Source organism: Rattus norvegicus, chromosome 8, assembly GCF_021556685.1.
Source record: "Rattus norvegicus strain SHRSP/BbbUtx chromosome 8, alternate assembly SHRSP_T2T, whole genome shotgun sequence".
In the NCBI taxonomy this organism is placed as follows: Eukaryota; Metazoa; Chordata; class Mammalia; order Rodentia; family Muridae; genus Rattus; species Rattus norvegicus.
In genome coordinates, this window is record NC_141541.1 from 29,315,900 (window position 1) to 29,334,588 (window position 18,689).

The 18,689-nt window shown below is 39.2% G+C and overlaps 1 protein-coding gene across 3 annotated transcripts in view; it reads right to left on the reverse strand.

Moving 5' to 3' along the window:
- Positions 1-1,259: 1,259 nt before the first annotated feature.
- Dpy19l2 (dpy-19 like 2) overlaps positions 1,260-18,689 on the reverse strand; it is a 113,612-nt gene continuing 96,182 nt past the window's right edge. For 2 of the 3 annotated variants that reach the window (NM_001429433.1, NM_001429432.1), the window contains 6 exons: positions 14,816-14,840; positions 13,334-13,453; positions 12,303-12,477; positions 9,792-9,891; positions 8,000-8,125; positions 1,260-2,449 (listed from right to left, as the gene is read on the reverse strand). In NM_001429433.1, the coding sequence (NP_001416362.1) occupies positions 2,299-2,449; positions 8,000-8,125; positions 9,792-9,891; positions 12,303-12,477; positions 13,334-13,453; positions 14,816-14,840 (697 nt within the window). In that variant the 3' untranslated portion in view covers positions 1,260-2,298. Of the gene's footprint in view, positions 2,450-7,999; positions 8,126-9,791; positions 9,892-12,302; positions 12,478-13,333; positions 13,478-14,815; positions 14,841-18,689 lie in introns of all 3 variants that reach the window. The other variant, XR_015626403.1, reaches the window with a different exon arrangement.

Genomic DNA, 18,689 nt, shown 5'->3' on the forward strand with positions numbered 1-18,689 from the left:
GAATATTTTCATGCAATACAATTCTGGAGACTGGAGAAGTAATTCCACCGATGAGAGATTTTTCTGATCAGCATCACTGAAGAGCCCTTGAAAACTTGAAAGACTTGTGTAGCAGCACAAGTATGTTCCTAAAGTGCTGTATTTACTGAATCTATTTTCTGGAAAAGTAATTAATAAAGCTTATTCTCAGAGTGTTAAGAAAACAAAAACAACCAACAACAAGAAAAGAAAAACAAAAAACTAGAGTAATGGGAGGCAACAAGCCAACAGCTATCTAGTAGAGCCCTCTGAATGCTCCCATAGCTCTTAAATTCCCTATCATTAACAGACTTTCTCTCTCATATGCAAATAAAACCAAATAAAAGCCCAATTTTATGAGAGCCAGAATGAGTCATCTGGGGATATGAGCAGAAAGGGGAAGTGTAAGTGTTATTTGTTGTTTATTGGGGCCACACATCACTCTGGGGCCTGGATGAGGGCGGACAGCTGTGTGAAGCTCACTTCAGCCATGGTGCAAACATGACTGTAGGAAGTGAGAAGGAAATGGTTTTCTGCCCAGGAGGAGAATCTGCCCATTGTTTATCTCACAGCATTCACATATATCTTCAACTTTCAAAACATCTGTGCTAAAACATGCAGATATGGAGCAAACAGCTTAATTTGTTTAAGATTTGCTTTAAGAATTGAAAGTGAGCTGAAGTCCAGTATTCCTATTTGCTCACACCAAATCCATGCAGCCATGGAGAATTCTGAGATGGGCTTACCTAAATCTGAAGTTTTCTATTTCTGGTATGATTATTTTGGTGGGCCAGGAGAAGGGAGTTGAAAGAAGTAATATTGGCAGTGTTCTTATACCCACTAAGTACTTTAGCAGTATTTAATTGGTGATCATTGGCCCAGCAACTAGATAGCATTCTAATTTATCCTGAAGAAACAAAACTTCACAGGATAACACCAGCATGCTTACCGAGGACTTACCATAAAATAAGCACCTTTTTCATGAATGGATGGTAGGTAATACAACACATATGAAGGAACCAGGATTCAGACTTACCTCTTTATGTTACTTCATATTCTCCACTTTCTCTACCACAGTATATTGTCTTATGGTGAGACCATACTAAATGATTTTAATGGCTAAAGAAGATCAGTGTCAACATAACCCTAATACGCCCAGTAACCTGTGGTTTCAAGGCTCCTTTAAACTTAAAATATATGTTTCATAAAGAATGAGAACAGAAGAAAATGCAGCCTTTGAGGACATTTAAAATGATTTAATAGGCATTGTACATGAAGATAACAAAAGTTCATGGGACAGAATTATGTGCATGGAGCATTTTATGGGTTAACATCACTTCTGTTGACTTCTGATAATTACTTTAAAATATCCCTCTGGTGACACTGTCCAAAGCATGTTACTTTTTTAATGACTGTTATATCTGTTCCTGTCTTTGCTCCACACAGAAAAGAAATGACTTGCAAATGTTAAAATACAGCGTTCTTTATTAGCTATTTTGTGTTCAGCATTAAAATGTTTTCCAACTATAGTTAGAATATAATTGCTCACCTACTGTAAGTAATTATATGTATATAACCTATGGAATTGAATCATCTTTTATGGCTGACCAAAAAGTACAAGGAAAATATAAGTATAAAAACTCCACGGTGCTTAACTCGGAGCAGATGCATATGCAAACATCTAGCATGTTTAAGGTTCATCTTAAAAAAAAATAGACAATTTTACTCTTTGATGGCCCCACTTTGTCTTCAAGGTAATTTACCGATTTTCAAAGCATTTTTGATAGGTAGCTTTTTATTGGGAAATAAAATTTATAAAGCAATCCCATCTTCATCATAAACTAAAAATAAGTGAGGCTACAACCACCATTAGGTTTCTCAGAGCCTGTGCTCTTCTCCATGGCTCAGAGGGTCTGGGCTGACCCATAGGTACGAGGGAAACCTGAAGCAACTCTCCTAGCTGGACTGAAAGGGAATTACTTTGATTTCTAAAATTATATTGATATTTTCTATACATGTTCCCTTGGAACTCTAAAATGAACATATGTTAATGAGATAGAAGATGACTTAATCATTTATGAGGTAAGCCTGACAGACTGGCATTTAATGTAAACAATGCAGTAATTTATCATTAGTAGTAACCAGAGAAATTTAAGTAATTGTTTATGGCTCTAAAGTGTCTCTTAGTAAAGTTTGTGGTTCTTATTGTTGTAAATGAGGCTGGAAGTGTCCGTTTTGGACATACGCCTTCGCACTGCAGACTGTCGGGGCTCCTTGATGTCAGTTGATCTTCAGTACCCTGTACATGCTATTCTGAAACACTGTGGTGAAGTATGGCCGGGAATCCTTGAGCAGGATGCTACAGAGCGGAGGGTTAGCCGCGTTGGACGGGTCTTCCACGTCCCAGATTTCAAGCATACTGCAACCAGGTCTGAAAGACAAAACAAGCAGATGAATAGTTATATTAAATAAAACAACATGGTCACATTCCAGAGGCTGGTTAACTTAACTACTTAAAAAATCTAAAACCTGAGAAACCGTTAATCCAACACCTAGAGTAAAACGAAATGAAGCGTGATACGCCTCTAGCCCCAGTCAACACGTGCAAACTGTAAGGTGTGGAGTCAGAAATACAGATCTGAGAAAGTTTACCTCCAGATGAAACACAACTACATTTGCTGGTCACTATTCTCATCCAATCATGAGACTTGTTTGTAGTAGGATGAGAGAAATTAGAGAGCTAATTAAAATTCCTTTGGACATCCTTATTTTTTAAAAAAGAAGAGCCCTGATTCAGTAGGCAATCATATTCAAGGCAGAGAACAGACATTCTTAAGCTAAGTTGTTCTATTGAATGCTTCCTTTTTGAGGGTGTCTATAAAAGGATGCTAACATATCCTGTTAGAGAATAACTCCACATTGGAAACAAATTTTTAATGTATGTGTTGAAGTACAACACAAAAATCCTGACACTTCCTACATAAAGTTTGACTCTATGTAAGGAACGTCACAACTGATACAGAGACATTCCTACCACTTAACATGCCCCCCATGCCCTTCTTGTGGTCAATCTTCTTCCCAAAACATGGCCCAGCACCCTCCAGTCTCCTTTCTGCACCCTTGGGTCTCCTTTCTGCACTGGAACATTTACAACTCCATGCAAATACATTGTCTAAACTTTTCATTTCTGGCTTTCTTATCTTAGAATACCGTGGGATTGATTTTAAGATTTATTTATTTACTTTTATGTATGTGGGTACACTGTTGCTGTCTTCAGACACACCAGAAGAGGGCACCAGATCCCATTACAGATGGTTGTGAGCCACCATGTGGTTGCTGAGATTTGAACTCAGGACCTCTGGAGGAGCAGTCAGAGCTCTTAACCACTGATCCATCTCTCCAGCCCTAGGAATACTGTAGTGTTGATACCATTAGATACTGTCTGTCCTGGTGAGCTTACCTGTCAAGTTACTACAACCCAGAAACACTTAAGAAGACAACTTCAACTGAGGAATGAGGAAGACATCAAGTTGCCCTGTGGGCATGTATATGGGGATTGCCTTAATTGTTAACTGATGTGAGAGGGCCCAGCCACTGTGGAGAGCATGAATTCCATTGCAGGTGGCGTTCATTTCTCTAAGAAGTCTAGCCAAGGGGCTGGAGAAATGACTCAAAGGTTGGGAGTACAAACTGCTCTGACAGGGGGCTCAAGCTCAGGCGGCTCACAATGGCAAGTAACTTCAGTCATAGGGAATCCAATGCCTTTTCCTAACTTCCATGGACACCCAACAAATATGTGACACACACACATGCAGAAACAAGTAGACAGACACAGACACACACATGCGCAACCTTTGAAAACATTTATACAGATCTAGCTGAGCCAGTCAGCGAGCAACATCCTCCATGGTTTCTGCCATAGTCTCTGTTGTGAAGTGAGATACTTAAGGTACTAATGTATGTAGTGACAGGCAAGACTGCCTTGAGGTTCCTGAATTCCTGCCTTGACTTCCCTCGTGTGTGGTCAACTGTGACCTGGAATTATAAGTCAGATAAGCCATTTCCGTCCATCATTTGCTTTTGTTCTGGTTATTTTACTACAAAAGCTGAAACTAGAACACTGTATTTCTTTTAAGTACTGCTGCCCATTGCACCCCTAACTAGTATTTTATGGCATAGAAGTACCATAGTTCATTTATTGATTTTCAAATTACCGACCATCCTCGGCACTGGCAGTCTTGGTGACGGTGCGTACCATCAGCATGAGAGTTCAGTAAACTAATTCCAGGCAGACGTCAAGCCACGACGTAGAGTAGAGTGGTAAGTGATAAGTGGTAAGTTTGATGAGCAGCCTCAAAATTATCTTCCAAAGGAATTGCATTTTTTTTATTTCTACAAACAATGTATATGAGTTCAAATTGTTCCTCATTTGCATAAACATGGGTGTTAACAGTCCTCATAATTTCAGTTATTTTAGTATTTATATAACTCATTCAAAATATCTTGTTTGCCAAATTTTGTGCTGTTTCTTACACTTGAGGTATGGGGAGTTTTCCTATCTTATTAGCTGTGTTAGACTTTAGATTACAAAAATGATCAATAATTACTCAGTATACGATAAATGTAAATTACAGTCTGTTGCCTTCTAATACATGTATGTCCCTGTGGAGCAACAGTAAGAACAAGGCACTTTGCTTGTTCCCCACAGCTGACCTTTGCTCTCCATAGCTCCACTCTTCTCTTCTATCAGTGTTTTTCAAACACAACGGCACACCTTCCCGTTACTGGAGATTTGTGTGCATTTTCTGGAATTCTTGCTTTATTTTTATCTTTGTCTGGCTTATCTTCCTAAGTATAATTGTTATGTTCATTGTAGGTGTCGAGGGCTCCTTCATTCCTATTGATGAGTACTATTTCATTCTCTAAATATTCTCACAATATGTCTTAGTAATTAATTCACCTGCTAGTAGATATTTGAACTATTCCTAGGTTGAGATTACTAAAACAAAGCTGATATGAATAACTGAATGCAATTTCAAGAATAGATGAATGCTTTATATTTTAAGGTTTTGTGTGTGTGTGTGTGTGTGTGTGTGTGAGAGAGAGAGAGAGGGGGGGGGCGGTGTTCTGGTGCCTGTGAAGACCTGAGGAAGACATCGTATCTCCTGCAGCTGGAGTTACAGGTGATTGTTAACTGCATGACCTTGCTGCTGAGAACCAAATTCAGGTCTTCTACAAGAGCAGAAAATTTGCTCTTAACTCTTGAACCATCACTTCCACCCCAATAAATTCCTTCTTTAATCTTAAACAAATATGCAGAGTAGGTGTCAGCTTTCATGAGAAACTGTAAAATTCGGTCATTACATGGTTTGTACCACATTTTATTCCTTCAGCCGATATGGAAGAATAGTAGGTATGCTTTCATTTCAGCGACACTTGGGCCAGTCAGTTTCTCTGTCAACTCTAGAGGTTGTGTATCTCCTTGTAGGTTTAACATACATTTTGTAAATGAATAGTAACATAAAGCATATTTTATATGATTCTTTACCACTTATGTATTTCCTGTTGTAGCATCTAAGTATTTTGTCTATTTAGTGGATTGTTTTCTTATTCTGTTTTAAGAGTTCTTTTTAAATCTAAAGTCCTTTATTAGTCTGCTGTGGTGTTTCCCACAGGCTGTGACACGCTGTGTTCATTTTTATTCAGTTCGAACATTTTAGAACTTCCACTGTGATTTTATGATTGATCTTTAATTACATTTTATGATTGATCTTTAATTACATTATCTACAATATAATTATTTATATATTATCCAGGGAGCTTCCTTGCTATTAACTAATTCTAATTTAATTCCATGCTGTCAAGGAATATAGTTCCAATTGTTTTAAATACATGCACACAGACACATATACACACATGTGAACATATATGTATATATTTTCAGATTTGTATTTTTATCCCATTGTCTATGTTGCATTAGGATTTTGAGAAGAATCATGTTCTATGGACATTTCAGTTGGGTAGCTTATTTTTGTTCGGTGTATGTTCATCTCCATTTGGTTCCAATATTTAGAATTCCTTGTGGTAAGTTGGCCTGCAGGAGGCCACTTAGCCCCTCTGCCGACCTGAACATGGTCAAGTGACCCTCTCATACATGTAGACTTTTGCTGACTACAATCTGTGAATTCTTCATTCACCACTTGGCTTGTTCTCACATCAGCTGGCTTGGCCCTTCCATGTGAGAAGTTGGTGTTCCTCGCAGTGCACTTGCCTCTCTCCTTTCTTCAGGGCATCGTCACCTGATCTTTCTGTTTGGCTGCATGTGCCTTGCCCTAATTTTCTCTGGTTTTGCCCTTAATGGATTTGTTGAATTTAGCAGTGGATTTCTCAGTGGCTTTCTCCAACCTCAGAGACTTAGACAGGTCTTGGGTTGCTGTTTTCTACCTCTTCTCTTCTCTTTCTTTTCTTTCCTATAATTGAAGTCCCCTGCTCTGTCCTAGCTGTGGCCCCCATGTTCAGTTATTGTGGAGATCTCTGCAATTTGTCCTTAAAAAAACAATTTAGATAATAAGTCCTGTGTGGATTAGTGCTTTTTCTTGATCTACTTCAAATTCACTGCTTTTTGTTTTTTCTTGTATCTTATCTAATTTGCTGTTTAGAGCTCTTTTGTTAATACTTTATTTGAACTCTTGTGTGCACCTCTAAAGTCCCCGAATGAGGTTGGTTTGTCTCCATTGAGATGGTGTATCTTTCCGTGGTCTCACAGAACGTTCTTCTTTAATCCATGGCCCACTTTTGCCGTTTTCCGAAAAGAAGCCAGGACCCTGCACATACCAGGTGAGGGCTGAACCTTGGAACTCTATCCCTGGCCCCGTTCTTTTTATTAATCCTTTGGATAATGAATATGGACTCCCCTTTATCAGAGGTTCTCAACCTTCCTAATACTGCAACCCTTTAATACAGTTCCTCACGCTGTGGTGACGCCCCCTCCCCAAATGAAATTATTTCATTGCTACTTCATAACTATAATTTTTCTAGTTATGAGCTGTAATATACATATCTGATATGCAAGCCCTGTGGAAGGGGTTGTTTGGTGCCCAAAGGGCTCACCACCTACATGGCGAGAACCACTGCTCCGGTTGCTTACAAACACCTAGGTGCTTTGAATCAGTTACTGCTAACTTCCTATTTCAAGGGTGTTGGACACCATGTGCAGGACTAACAAGTGTGGCTTGAAAAGTGGGCACCTTAAATAACACATTCTAATGACACTGAGACCTATTTTTGATCTATTGACTGATGAATGGCATTTTTGTTATAGGCAATTTACTTGCTTGGATCTGTTGAGATCTCTGCCAGAAATCTAAATAATAACCTAAAGAATCCCTTGAACACGTTATTTTGTCTTAATTTTGGAAATACAAATCTCGAAGTATTTATAATGTTTTTACTTACTATGCAATCTGTAGTTACGAGAAATTTTAAGCCTTATATCCGGTATAACTGAGGAACAGTAGCAGATAAATATAATTCACTTATACTTTAGACATCAAAGAAAAATGCTGCAAAGTAAAAAATTAAGAACATACATTTCCAATAGATATTTTAACCTGACTTAAGTATTACATGATAAATGCCTGTGCCGAAACAATGCCCTACATCCTTAGTCTTTATATAATTTATGCTTCCATAAACCTATGAAAAGTAAGTTTAAAGGTCATAAGAAAACTAAGATATTAAAATGTAATTTTTATAAGTATTATGGGAAGACAGTGAAATTTAACTTCTCTACATGGCAGTGGTCATATGTTAATGAGATATATCTAAACCAGGAATCCGGATTTCTGCGGAGCAGTCCTGTATCGGTACAGAATGAAGTGAGGCTTCTGTTGCTTTACAATACACAAATTATACATAATATTATTAGTACTCAGTTCACCTAACAATATACCATATTATACATTATGTTGTTGATACTCACTTTGTTCTCACCACACACCATGCCTCTTCTAGAACATAATAATTCACGTGTAATTCCAACAGTTTATTTCTCACTTCTACTGCAGGTTTTCGACTATATGCAGAATAAACTATTTTTGTTCGAGCCCTTTAAATTTAAACAACAACAACAATAATTACAAACCTATTTTTAAGATAAATAATATGTTAAAGAGGATTTTCTAGCAAATTGATACCTTAACCCTCAATTGGAAGCTGGATATGACCAAAAATTATGCAATTGCTTTGAGAGATTGATTTACATGTGTCTATTTCTATCTTCAATATACTGAATTTTACAGCAGTTTGAAGCCTGTTATATCTAAGATAAATATGTAGATAATTTGTACTGGCTGGTCAGATGATAATTCAGCTTGTAAAGTTCACTTCATATAGTCCACAAAGCAATCTATTATAGAATGTAATTCTGTCACCTAAAGGCTAGGAATTGTGACAATATGAATCTTGGTGAATAATTTCCTCTCTAAAAACTAAAAACAGACAAACTGAGGTGGAATACTGCCAAGGGAGTATTTAGCAGTGAGCATCTAGGATACTTCCATGGATAGGAAAAGCACCACAGAAAATTCTGAAATGCCAGGATGAACAATCAAATGTGGCATACTAGAAGGTTGCTAAAATCCTGAACGAACTAAATGTTGCTTGGGATGTTCAATCACAAGAACTAGACAGAAATTTTTGAATAAATCAAAATTATTTCTTCTAGCAGTGTAACAAAAATTAAAAGAAAAAGATTCTTTTAACAAATGACAGAACTGATTTAAATCATTTTTAAATCCATACCTGCTGCACTGGATTCAGGTCCCTTACACCCAAAGCCAATAATATCAGCTCCCATCTGCGACCCAAGCAGGGAGAACAGGAGATAGGCAGATCCCAGAAACTCTCTGGCTAGCCTAGCTGAATACTATGTTAAGCAGACTTTGTCTCCAAGAATAAGGTGGGGAGAAATCAGAAAATACATCCACCATTGACCTCTGGTTCACAGACATGTGCAAACACACACACACACACACACACACACACACACACTGAGGTAAACAGAAGTTTTAGTTATAAAAGGAAAGGAGAATTTTTACTTAATCAGATAAGAAGTTTTGTAATTTTAAAAAACGTTTTATAGCAAATTCCATTTATTATTTTTAATCTTTATCTGGGAAAATAAACTACTCACTAACCATTGAAAAGATCTGAAATATTTCTTAAATCAGGCAGAGAATTTTATGAAGTTGAGAGAGAGGCTGGCAAAATGTGGCTAAAATCAAATCTATTTAGCTTCTGACTTTTTTGAGTTTTATGCCTCTATCTCTCTCTCTCTCCCTCCCTCTCTCTCTCTCTCTCTCCCCTCCTTCCCTCCCTCCTTCCTTTCCTCCCTCCCTTCCGCCCCTTTCTGTATGTGTGGTAGTTGGGGTTGGTAGGGTATGCGTCTCTGTCTCAGCACCTCTGTATGTGTTCTCCTTACCCCTTCCCCTCCCACCCACACCTCCCCCTTTCTTTCTCCCCCTCCTCCCGTCCCGTCCCTCCCTCTCTCTCTTCTCTCTCCTTTCTCTCTCAGACACATCTAATCCCCCATACACATGAACCATTTTTTGTGGGTATATATGTGTGGCTCAGGTATGTACTTGTGTGTGTGTGTGCTTGTGTGTGTGTGTGTGTGTGTGTGTGTGTGTGTGTGTAAACAAACATTTTCATTTTTCTTAGGGCCACTAGTAAGTACTGAAAATTCTACCCAATGGATGCAGGGGACTGCTCACCTCAAGTCTGCATCCTCATAGTGTGGGTGGTTCACAATCGGATGCAGTGTAGACAGCTTGATGCTTGCCATTGTCGGCATGGCGCCTGCAAAGACAGCGTCTGGGAAACAAGATAACATTCTTTAACAAAACATTTCCAAAAAATAAAAAAGTTCAATGTACCCCTAAAATTTGAATTTAAATTAAGAAAAAATCCAAGATCCTACATTAATGGGCCCGATTTAGGTATCTTACCTATTCAATACTTATCGTTTGTCTTCTGAATATTTAACCTGTGCTTTCCTGTGCTAGGAGCTATACACATACTTTTAGATTTCATTTTACACTTAATGATTTATTTGGTGTTTGTGTGCATGCACAGGTGTGTGTATGTGTGTGTGTGTATGTGTGTGTATTTGTACACATGTATACCATGGACCACATGTAGAGTAAAGAATTGTTGGGAATTGACTCTCCCCTACCAGATGAGGTCTGGGAATCTCAATCAAGCCTCAGGTTCGGTAGCAGGTGCATTTGCCCATGGAGCTACCTCACCAACTCCACGTACATGTTTGTACAGGGATCCAGTGACTTGGCTTGTAGGGTAACTAGTGAATTTTCTGTCTTTCTTATTGTGTAGAAATAGGCTCAGAGGTATCAAAGCTAAGGGGCCTGCCAAAACTATGCAGTTGAAACATTTCCAAATTCACCTTAACTGCTTCACCAGTACTACAGGAAGAAAACTAGAAAGAGGAAAAAGATCCTGTCTTACTGTGAACAATGTCAAAACCCAATGCCGTGGTATACATTTTTTCAAATGATTTTTTTGTTACTGTAGTGGTGAGTTATAGTCATGTGGATTTTGTTAGAAGAAAATATATTTCAATATTTATAATTTAGGAACTGGCCAGATAACACGGTGGTCTCTTGCAGAAGACCCAGGTTTAATTCCCAGAAAACACATGGAGACTCACAACATGTTTATTGTTTTTCTAGCTCTTCGAATCATTCATTACTTGTGGTATACATTTTTGGAGGAATAAATGTAGGTGAAGGTGTCATTTCCCTAATTGGTTCTTGATTGTGTCAATAAAGATGGCTGATGCCAATCTCTGGGTGAAAAGAAAAAGATTGAATTTCCAGGTCCCTGGAGGAGGAAAGGGAGGGAGAGGGAAGGAGGGATTAAGGGAGGGAGGGAGGCAAGAAGGGAGGGAAGGAGGGAGAGAGAGGACACTTTTCAGCCAGGATTTGGGGAGAGGAGCATAAACTATGTAATGCCTGGGGACAACTAGAGCCAATGGCAGACTGCCGCCAGCAGAATTCTGATATAGGATAGCTAATGAGTTTAGAGCAATAGATTCTTCTCCCGACCATTGAGCTATCTGGCTAGTTTTAAATATTAAGGCTGTCTGGTGTTTTCCATCCACAGTTAAGGTGGGCATGAGAAGAAAGCAGGGAGCCAGAGGAATAGGCACAGAGGTATGGGCCATAGAGGAATGGGTGGAGTTCTTGGGAAAAACACAAGCTGGTGGTTGTTGGAACTGAGTGTGACTGGGGCGGCTTGGGGAAGCTAGCTCGCCATATAGGCTAAGTGGTACAGCCTTTGGCAGCAGCTAATCTCAGAGCACAGCATGGGCCATGGTACCAGGCAAGGATCAAGCATGGTTTTATAAAATTGAATGCAACAATCAAATTTAACCATAAATATTGTTAAATCAAAGTCAACTATATGGCCAAAAGCTTAATTCTTGATATTTTAATACACTAAATGTTAATACATTTGTAGAGATTTTTTTATAAAAATTGGTCAGAAACATATGGTATTTTATTTAGATCTACTGAAATAAACACTCTAAATACAACTTTCTGAAAGCATGTCAATAAATACTAAGGGCATAGAACAGTGCAGAATCTCAATCGTATCTTCAGTGAGGAAGAGGCATGCTGGGACTTCTAGCATCATGACAGCATCATGGCTAGGTCTGGTAAAAGATCACAACTCAAGATTGAAGTGTAATTCCTACTGAATGTGTATCTCTCCCAGATCGTTGTCAAATAATGTAGTCAAAAGGCAAACACCTGCAAGTCAGAATCGTATGCCCCATACCCACTTGCCTCTCGCACACATGCACAAACACTAGTGCATATACATACATACATGCATACATACATACACACACATACACACATACATATACATACATGCATACACACACATACATACATATACATACATACACACATATATACATACATATACATATATACACATACATATACATATATACACATACGTATACATACATGCATATACATACATGCATATACATACATGCACACATGCATGCATATACATACATACACATACATACACGCACATACATACATATACACACATACACACCCACGTACATACACACATACATATCCACATACATACACACATATGTGCACAGATGCTATGCTTAGCTGTACATGACGAATAGGCAAACATATGCATGTATGTTATAGTACATATGTGTAGCAGCTCACCTGGCCTGGTGTTGTGCCGGATCCAGTGTATGAGCTCTTCCTGAGGCAAGTTAGTGAACTCTCCCATTATGCTCCACTGGTTGTGGAGGTTCGCACAACCTTGTATTGACATCATTGTCAGAATGCCGAAGACAACATTCTCAAAATGAATTCTGCAAAAAAGCCAGCCAAAGAGCTGAAATAAAAAGACCATTTATTTATATTTCTTATATGAAATATAAGACTCGGATCACAACTACATTCTCACCTTCCTACTGAATCCAAAGTGGGTAACCCTGTGGCTCAGTACACAGATGCATGGTATGTCCATCTGCCGCTCGCAAACCATCAACATTCTTCAGTTACTAGACCTGGTTACGCGCAAGGTTTCTGTGTTTCTGAAAGAACTGGGTGTCTTTCCAGTACGGACTCTCAGCCAGACATTAGAATTAGTGAGCTGCAACTCGAAATATGCTAAGCTGAAAACTTTAACTTTTGGCTGATTTTTATGATGGCTTGAATAGCCAGAAGAAACCCACTAGCATTGACCTGTATGCTCCTCTCAGGAAAATGGCTGCTAGCTCTACTGAGTGTCTGTCTAGTTTATGTAGCTCTCTAGCTAGTTTATGTATCCATTAAACTATATAGGGAGGAATGCCAGAATAGAAAGAATTTGTTTTAGAAATTCTTTATTCAAGCAGGACCACCAGGGACCTCTTCAGCATGGGAAATCTGCAGTTTGGGGATTGGGCGGACCAGAAACAACTGTACAGACTTAAAGGCTAAAAGTCTCTATTTGTAGACACGATGATAGCAGCAGGGCTGAATTCCCAATTGCTCTCTCCAGAAACATCATTTGGAGTCTATCGGGATTTTCCAAAGCCACTTTCTTGCTAACAGCGAATCAACAACTGGCATTTAAAGTCTCTGGGCACAGTTTGCTGAGAGCACTGGCTGCTTTCAGAATTTGGATGACTTAGCAAAGCCAGGGCAGCTCCAAGGCCAGTTGCTTTAGTTGTTATAGTAACAGTCACTCAGGGATGGTGGCTTACCCTTCGGGAGCAGATCAAGGAAGCCATAAGGCACATGTGAGGTGTCAGAAACAGCTTCAACCGCATGATTAAGATGGCAAGACCCATGAATGCCAGCAACTGCAAGGCGTGGAAAATCAACTGCAAGACACAAAGCAGTGACCTCTGCACTTCGCCCACGTATAAATTAACAGACACAGGTAAAATGTTTCTTCTGCTTTCCCAGCATAGCATTCAGCACGCTAATGCATGCATCCATCCATTCAGCTATGATTTAGTGATTAAATAATCCGTGCCAGGAACTGTTCTGAGTGCTTCAGACAGAATGCTGAGGTCCTCGCAAGGCCCACACCTTAGCACATTTAGTTAGGAAGCGGCACTGGTAGGCACCATACGTAGATAAACTGCAACCGGTTAGACAGTAACGAGAACAATGGACAAGGAAATGGAGGAGGGGGATGAGCCCGGCAGCCCAGAAAGTGTGAAAGGCCACGGAGAAGACACCACTTTAAAGAGGGAAAGGCTTTGAACAAGGAGGGGATAAAATGCAAAAGCTTCATGTATACATGTGTACTTCGGATAAGAGAAATCATAGCAGCACACAAGCCAGAAAAGCATTCAAGTAGAACTGTCTAAGGATTTTTACTAATCCATACTCTATCCTAGTTTAACCAAGCTGAGAGTTCCACAGGGCAAAGATTTCAAATTAAAATTCTCCTAATCGAAATATTCATAAAACAAACTTTTACCAGAAAAATATGGTGAACGTGGCAATAGTCAGTGCAACCAAATGTAAATAACAGATAAATATTTATACCCTAATTTACTGATATTTAATTATATTACAGATATGCAGTATTTTCATCTATCAAAAGGCAAATAGTCAGCTTATACTTTAAAGTGAAATAAAAAACCCACTGGAATATTAAAATGACCAATTTCTCTAGTTCCTGACTGTCAGGATCCTAGAGAACGGCCAATTACTTTGACTTGTACTTAATTCTAGGACTTTGCTGAGGAAATGATCTAAGCACACTGGGGAATGTTTTAATAGCCCCAGGAGGTAACGCATTTGATGACCAATGTAAAAGAACTAGTAACAAACACATGACCATCAAAATTTAGTATTAAAAGATTACTTAATGGAATGGAAGGAGTTTTAGGATACATATTTGTGCATTCACAGAATAATACTTTGTAAAATAAATGGATAAACTCATGTATTTATACAAAGGGTGTAAGGAGGAAGTTATAAAACATCCTCCTCTAAAAAAGTAAATAGGTCACTTCTGGTAATTTTCCTGCGTTCTCAGAGTTGGCTTCCAAATTCTTATTACTAGTCAATCATGAGATCAGACAGAAGGAGGAAGGCCCAGCAGAAATGATTACCACTGCCCCAAATTCAAGCTGCATTGACACACATCAGCAGGAAGGCTGCACCTTCATGAATTATCCTTCAAGTGGGATTTAATGCATAAGTCTACCAAGAATGAGAGCTTTTACCTCACCGTTGTCCAGGAGCTGTTTTCTGGAAGAAAATAAAAATGACCTATTTACTGAATGTCCATTACAACCTCCTTACATAAGAGTAAAATGATTTTGTTCTTGGATTTTAAACTCTTGATTCTTTCTAGACTGAAAAGTACAAAATTTAAAGCACTATATATGCTAATAAAATTACAAAGTTTCAAAGGCACAATTCACCATCATTCTACAAAAAGCTCATCTTTGATTAAGTTAGAATATGTTTTACTGATCCCTGAAGCTTATGCCTCTGGCATGACATACTTCTATTTGCATATGTAAGCTATGTACTATAAAGAAAGTGCTCACAATGTCTTCTTTTGGACTTTTGGCGTGTTTCAATTTTCACAATTATAAACTATATGAATATTTTATACATAATGTCAAATATAATATATATATATATATTCCTGAAAAGCAGTTCCAATTTATTGAATACCTACTGTAACATATAGCACTCTAAATACTACATGGCTAATAGACTATGAATACCGTATACATAATTTTATGTTCATGGTGTCTGTAGTAATCTGACACTCAAGAAAAAAGGCATATTCTATTCCTCTACAGAAAAGACTTCTTTAGGAATACTTTACAGGAAGGAGCGTTCTAGGAGAGACAAGTTAGATTGTGATTAGTGGGAATTCACAACTGTTTTAAAGTGGACATAGGTGGTCTGCTGGAAGGCAGTCAACTCAAACTTCTCAGATTGCCCCGTATGATTTTTTTCCACCTATGCAGTTAAGTATCTCTGTATTCTGGACTCTTCCAATCACAATCCTGTTCATGCAGGGAACAAAAGACCAACCTAGCAACTATGGGATTATTTTATATTCCTCAGGGACTATCCAACTTGTGTGAACCAACCATGTAGCCAACTTACATGAACAAACAGAATGCAAGTAACATGAAAAAGAATTACAGAGATAAATGAGCAAAACCTGCGATCTCCATGGAAACTTTAATTTGGGAGATATAAGGCACTGTTAAATGCAACTGTTAACATTTTTCCTCAGAGACCTTGGAGAAGACATCACTGCTACATAATTAGATGAGCTGCACTGAAAAGGAGCTTCCTAAAGTTCAGGGATAAACAAGTTTACCCAGCTTAAAACCCATAAACTCAGGTAGACAAAGAGAATATACACTTGGAATGTTGGGAAATTCAGACAGAATTGTCTAAGAACATAGAGGGGAAAAAAGTGGGAATCGTGATTAAAGCAGCAACAAACATATACAGCCACCAAACTAGACAAGATGGATGAAGCAAAGAAGTGCAGGCTGACAGGAACCGGATGTAGATCTCTCCTGAGAGACACAGCCAGAATACAGCAAATACATAGGTGAATGCCATCATTAAACCACTGAACTGAGAACTGGACCTCCGTTGAAGGAATCTTGGAAAGGACTGGAAGAGCTTGAAGGGGCTCAAGACCCCATATGAACAACAATGCCAACCAACCAGAGCTTCCAGGGACTAAGCCACTACCCAAAGACTATACATGGACTGACCCTGGGCTCCAACTGCATAGGTAGCAATGAATAGCCTAGTAAGAGCACCAGTGGAAGGGGAAGCCCCTGGTCCTGCCAAGACTGAACCCCCAGTAAACGTGATAGTTGGGGGGAGGGCAGTAATGGGGGGAGGATGGGGAGGGGAATACCCATATAGAAAGGGAGGGGGATGTTTGCCTGGAAACCGGAAAATGGAATAACAATTGAAATGTAAATAAGAAATACCCAATTTAATAAAGATGGAGAAAAAAATTAAAAAATAAAAACTGTAGAGCAAAAAAAAAAGCAGCAACAAACAAGCAAGCTCGCACAAAAGATTAAGGCAGCATCAAACTTCTGAACTGAAGGTGTGGGGTAGGGGGATTGTTGTAAAAGGGGTGACTATATAATGACGATCATCACCTGTGTGCACACACACAAAGCTTCAAATTAGATGTCTAGAAAGAAAAGTTGTAGAGGCTTTTATTAATCTGTAATTTTTAATACTGGGAAAGAAGCAAAGTGTATGAGTTGCTAATTAAAAACTGGGAGTGGTAGCAAGTGTCTTTAATTATAGAATTTCTGTGACTAAAGCAGGTGGATACCTGTGAGTGCCAGGCTAGCAGGGGAAACTGTGTGTGTGTGTGTGTGTGTGTGTGTGTGTGTGTGTGTGTGTGTGGTTTGGCAGGGTGGTATGACATGCTTGTGGAGGTCCCAGGACAACTTAAATGAGTTGGTGTTTTACTTCTCCCATATAGGTCCTGGAAATCAAACTCAGCTCAGCAGGCTGTGCAGTGAGTAAAGGTCCCTACACCACACACACACACACACACACACACACACACACACACACACACACCCCACATACACAGACACACCACATACACACACACACCACATACACAAACACACCCCACATACACACATACACACATACACACACACATACCACACACACACACACATACCACATACACAGACACACCACATACACACACACCACATACACACACACATACACATACATACACACCACACACACCACACACACCACATACACACACACATACACACACACACCACATACACACACACCACATACACATACACACCACATACACACACACCACATACACACATACACACACACACCACATACACACATACACACACACACCACATACACACATACACACACACACCACATACACACATACACACACACCACATACACACATACACACACACCACATACACACATACACACACACACCACATACACACATACACACACACACCACATACACACATACACACACACACCACATACACACATACACACACACCACATACACACATACACACACACACCACATACACACATACACACACACACCACATACACACACACACACACACACACACCACACATACACAGGCCTACACACACTACACACACCTGCCCATTCCACACACATACACAATAAAGAGTGCATAATAAAAAGTTAGAATGTTCATTTGATTTGAGACTAAACTGAGAATTCGTCTAGATGGGGCTGACTGAGAACCATCATTGTACAATGTGTTTCCACAAGTTCAACGCTGCAAATGCATCACAGTTATGGTACAGGGAGAGTCAAGGGGATCAGAACTTGAGTTACAAGAGGCTTTCTACCGCAAACTGGTTTTGAACTGCTCCTTCCTCCACCTCCCAAGAGAGGGTATCTTAATTCGGGTTACTATTGCTGTGATAAAACACTGACCAAAAGCAACTTGTGAAAGAAAGGGTTTAATTCACTCAAGCTTTCTATAACAGTTCATTATCAAAGGCAGTGAGTACGGGAACCTGGAAGCAGGAGCTGATGCAGAGGCCATGGAGGGTGCTGCTCTCCATGACTTTCTCAGCCTTTATAGCACTTAGGACCACCAGCCCAGGGGTGGCAATACCCACAATGTCAAGTTGGCCCAAAACTAGTCAGTGTGTAGGAATCATGGCTGTGTGCTTAACTTTAATGCAGGACTCTTCTCGATTTAGTTGAATTATAAAGATTTGAGAAACTTTCAAAATTTTTGACTGTCCATAAAGAATAATGAAATTTATGAAATGCTGTGCCTGCGGCTGGAGAGATGGCTCGGGGCTCTAGCATTTGGCTAGAAGTCTTTTTTTTTTAAGTGGTTTTGGTTGTAAAATAAATTTTTTTTATTTTGAAAATCATGCGTATTCATGTGCGGGTGTGTGCACATGAGTTCATGTGTCTGGAAGTGAGTTAGAGGTGGTTGTGAGCTAGCTGATGTGGGTTCTGGGGATCAAACTCCAGACTCCTGGAAGAACAGCATGTGCTTGTCCCAGGCTGAGCCTTCT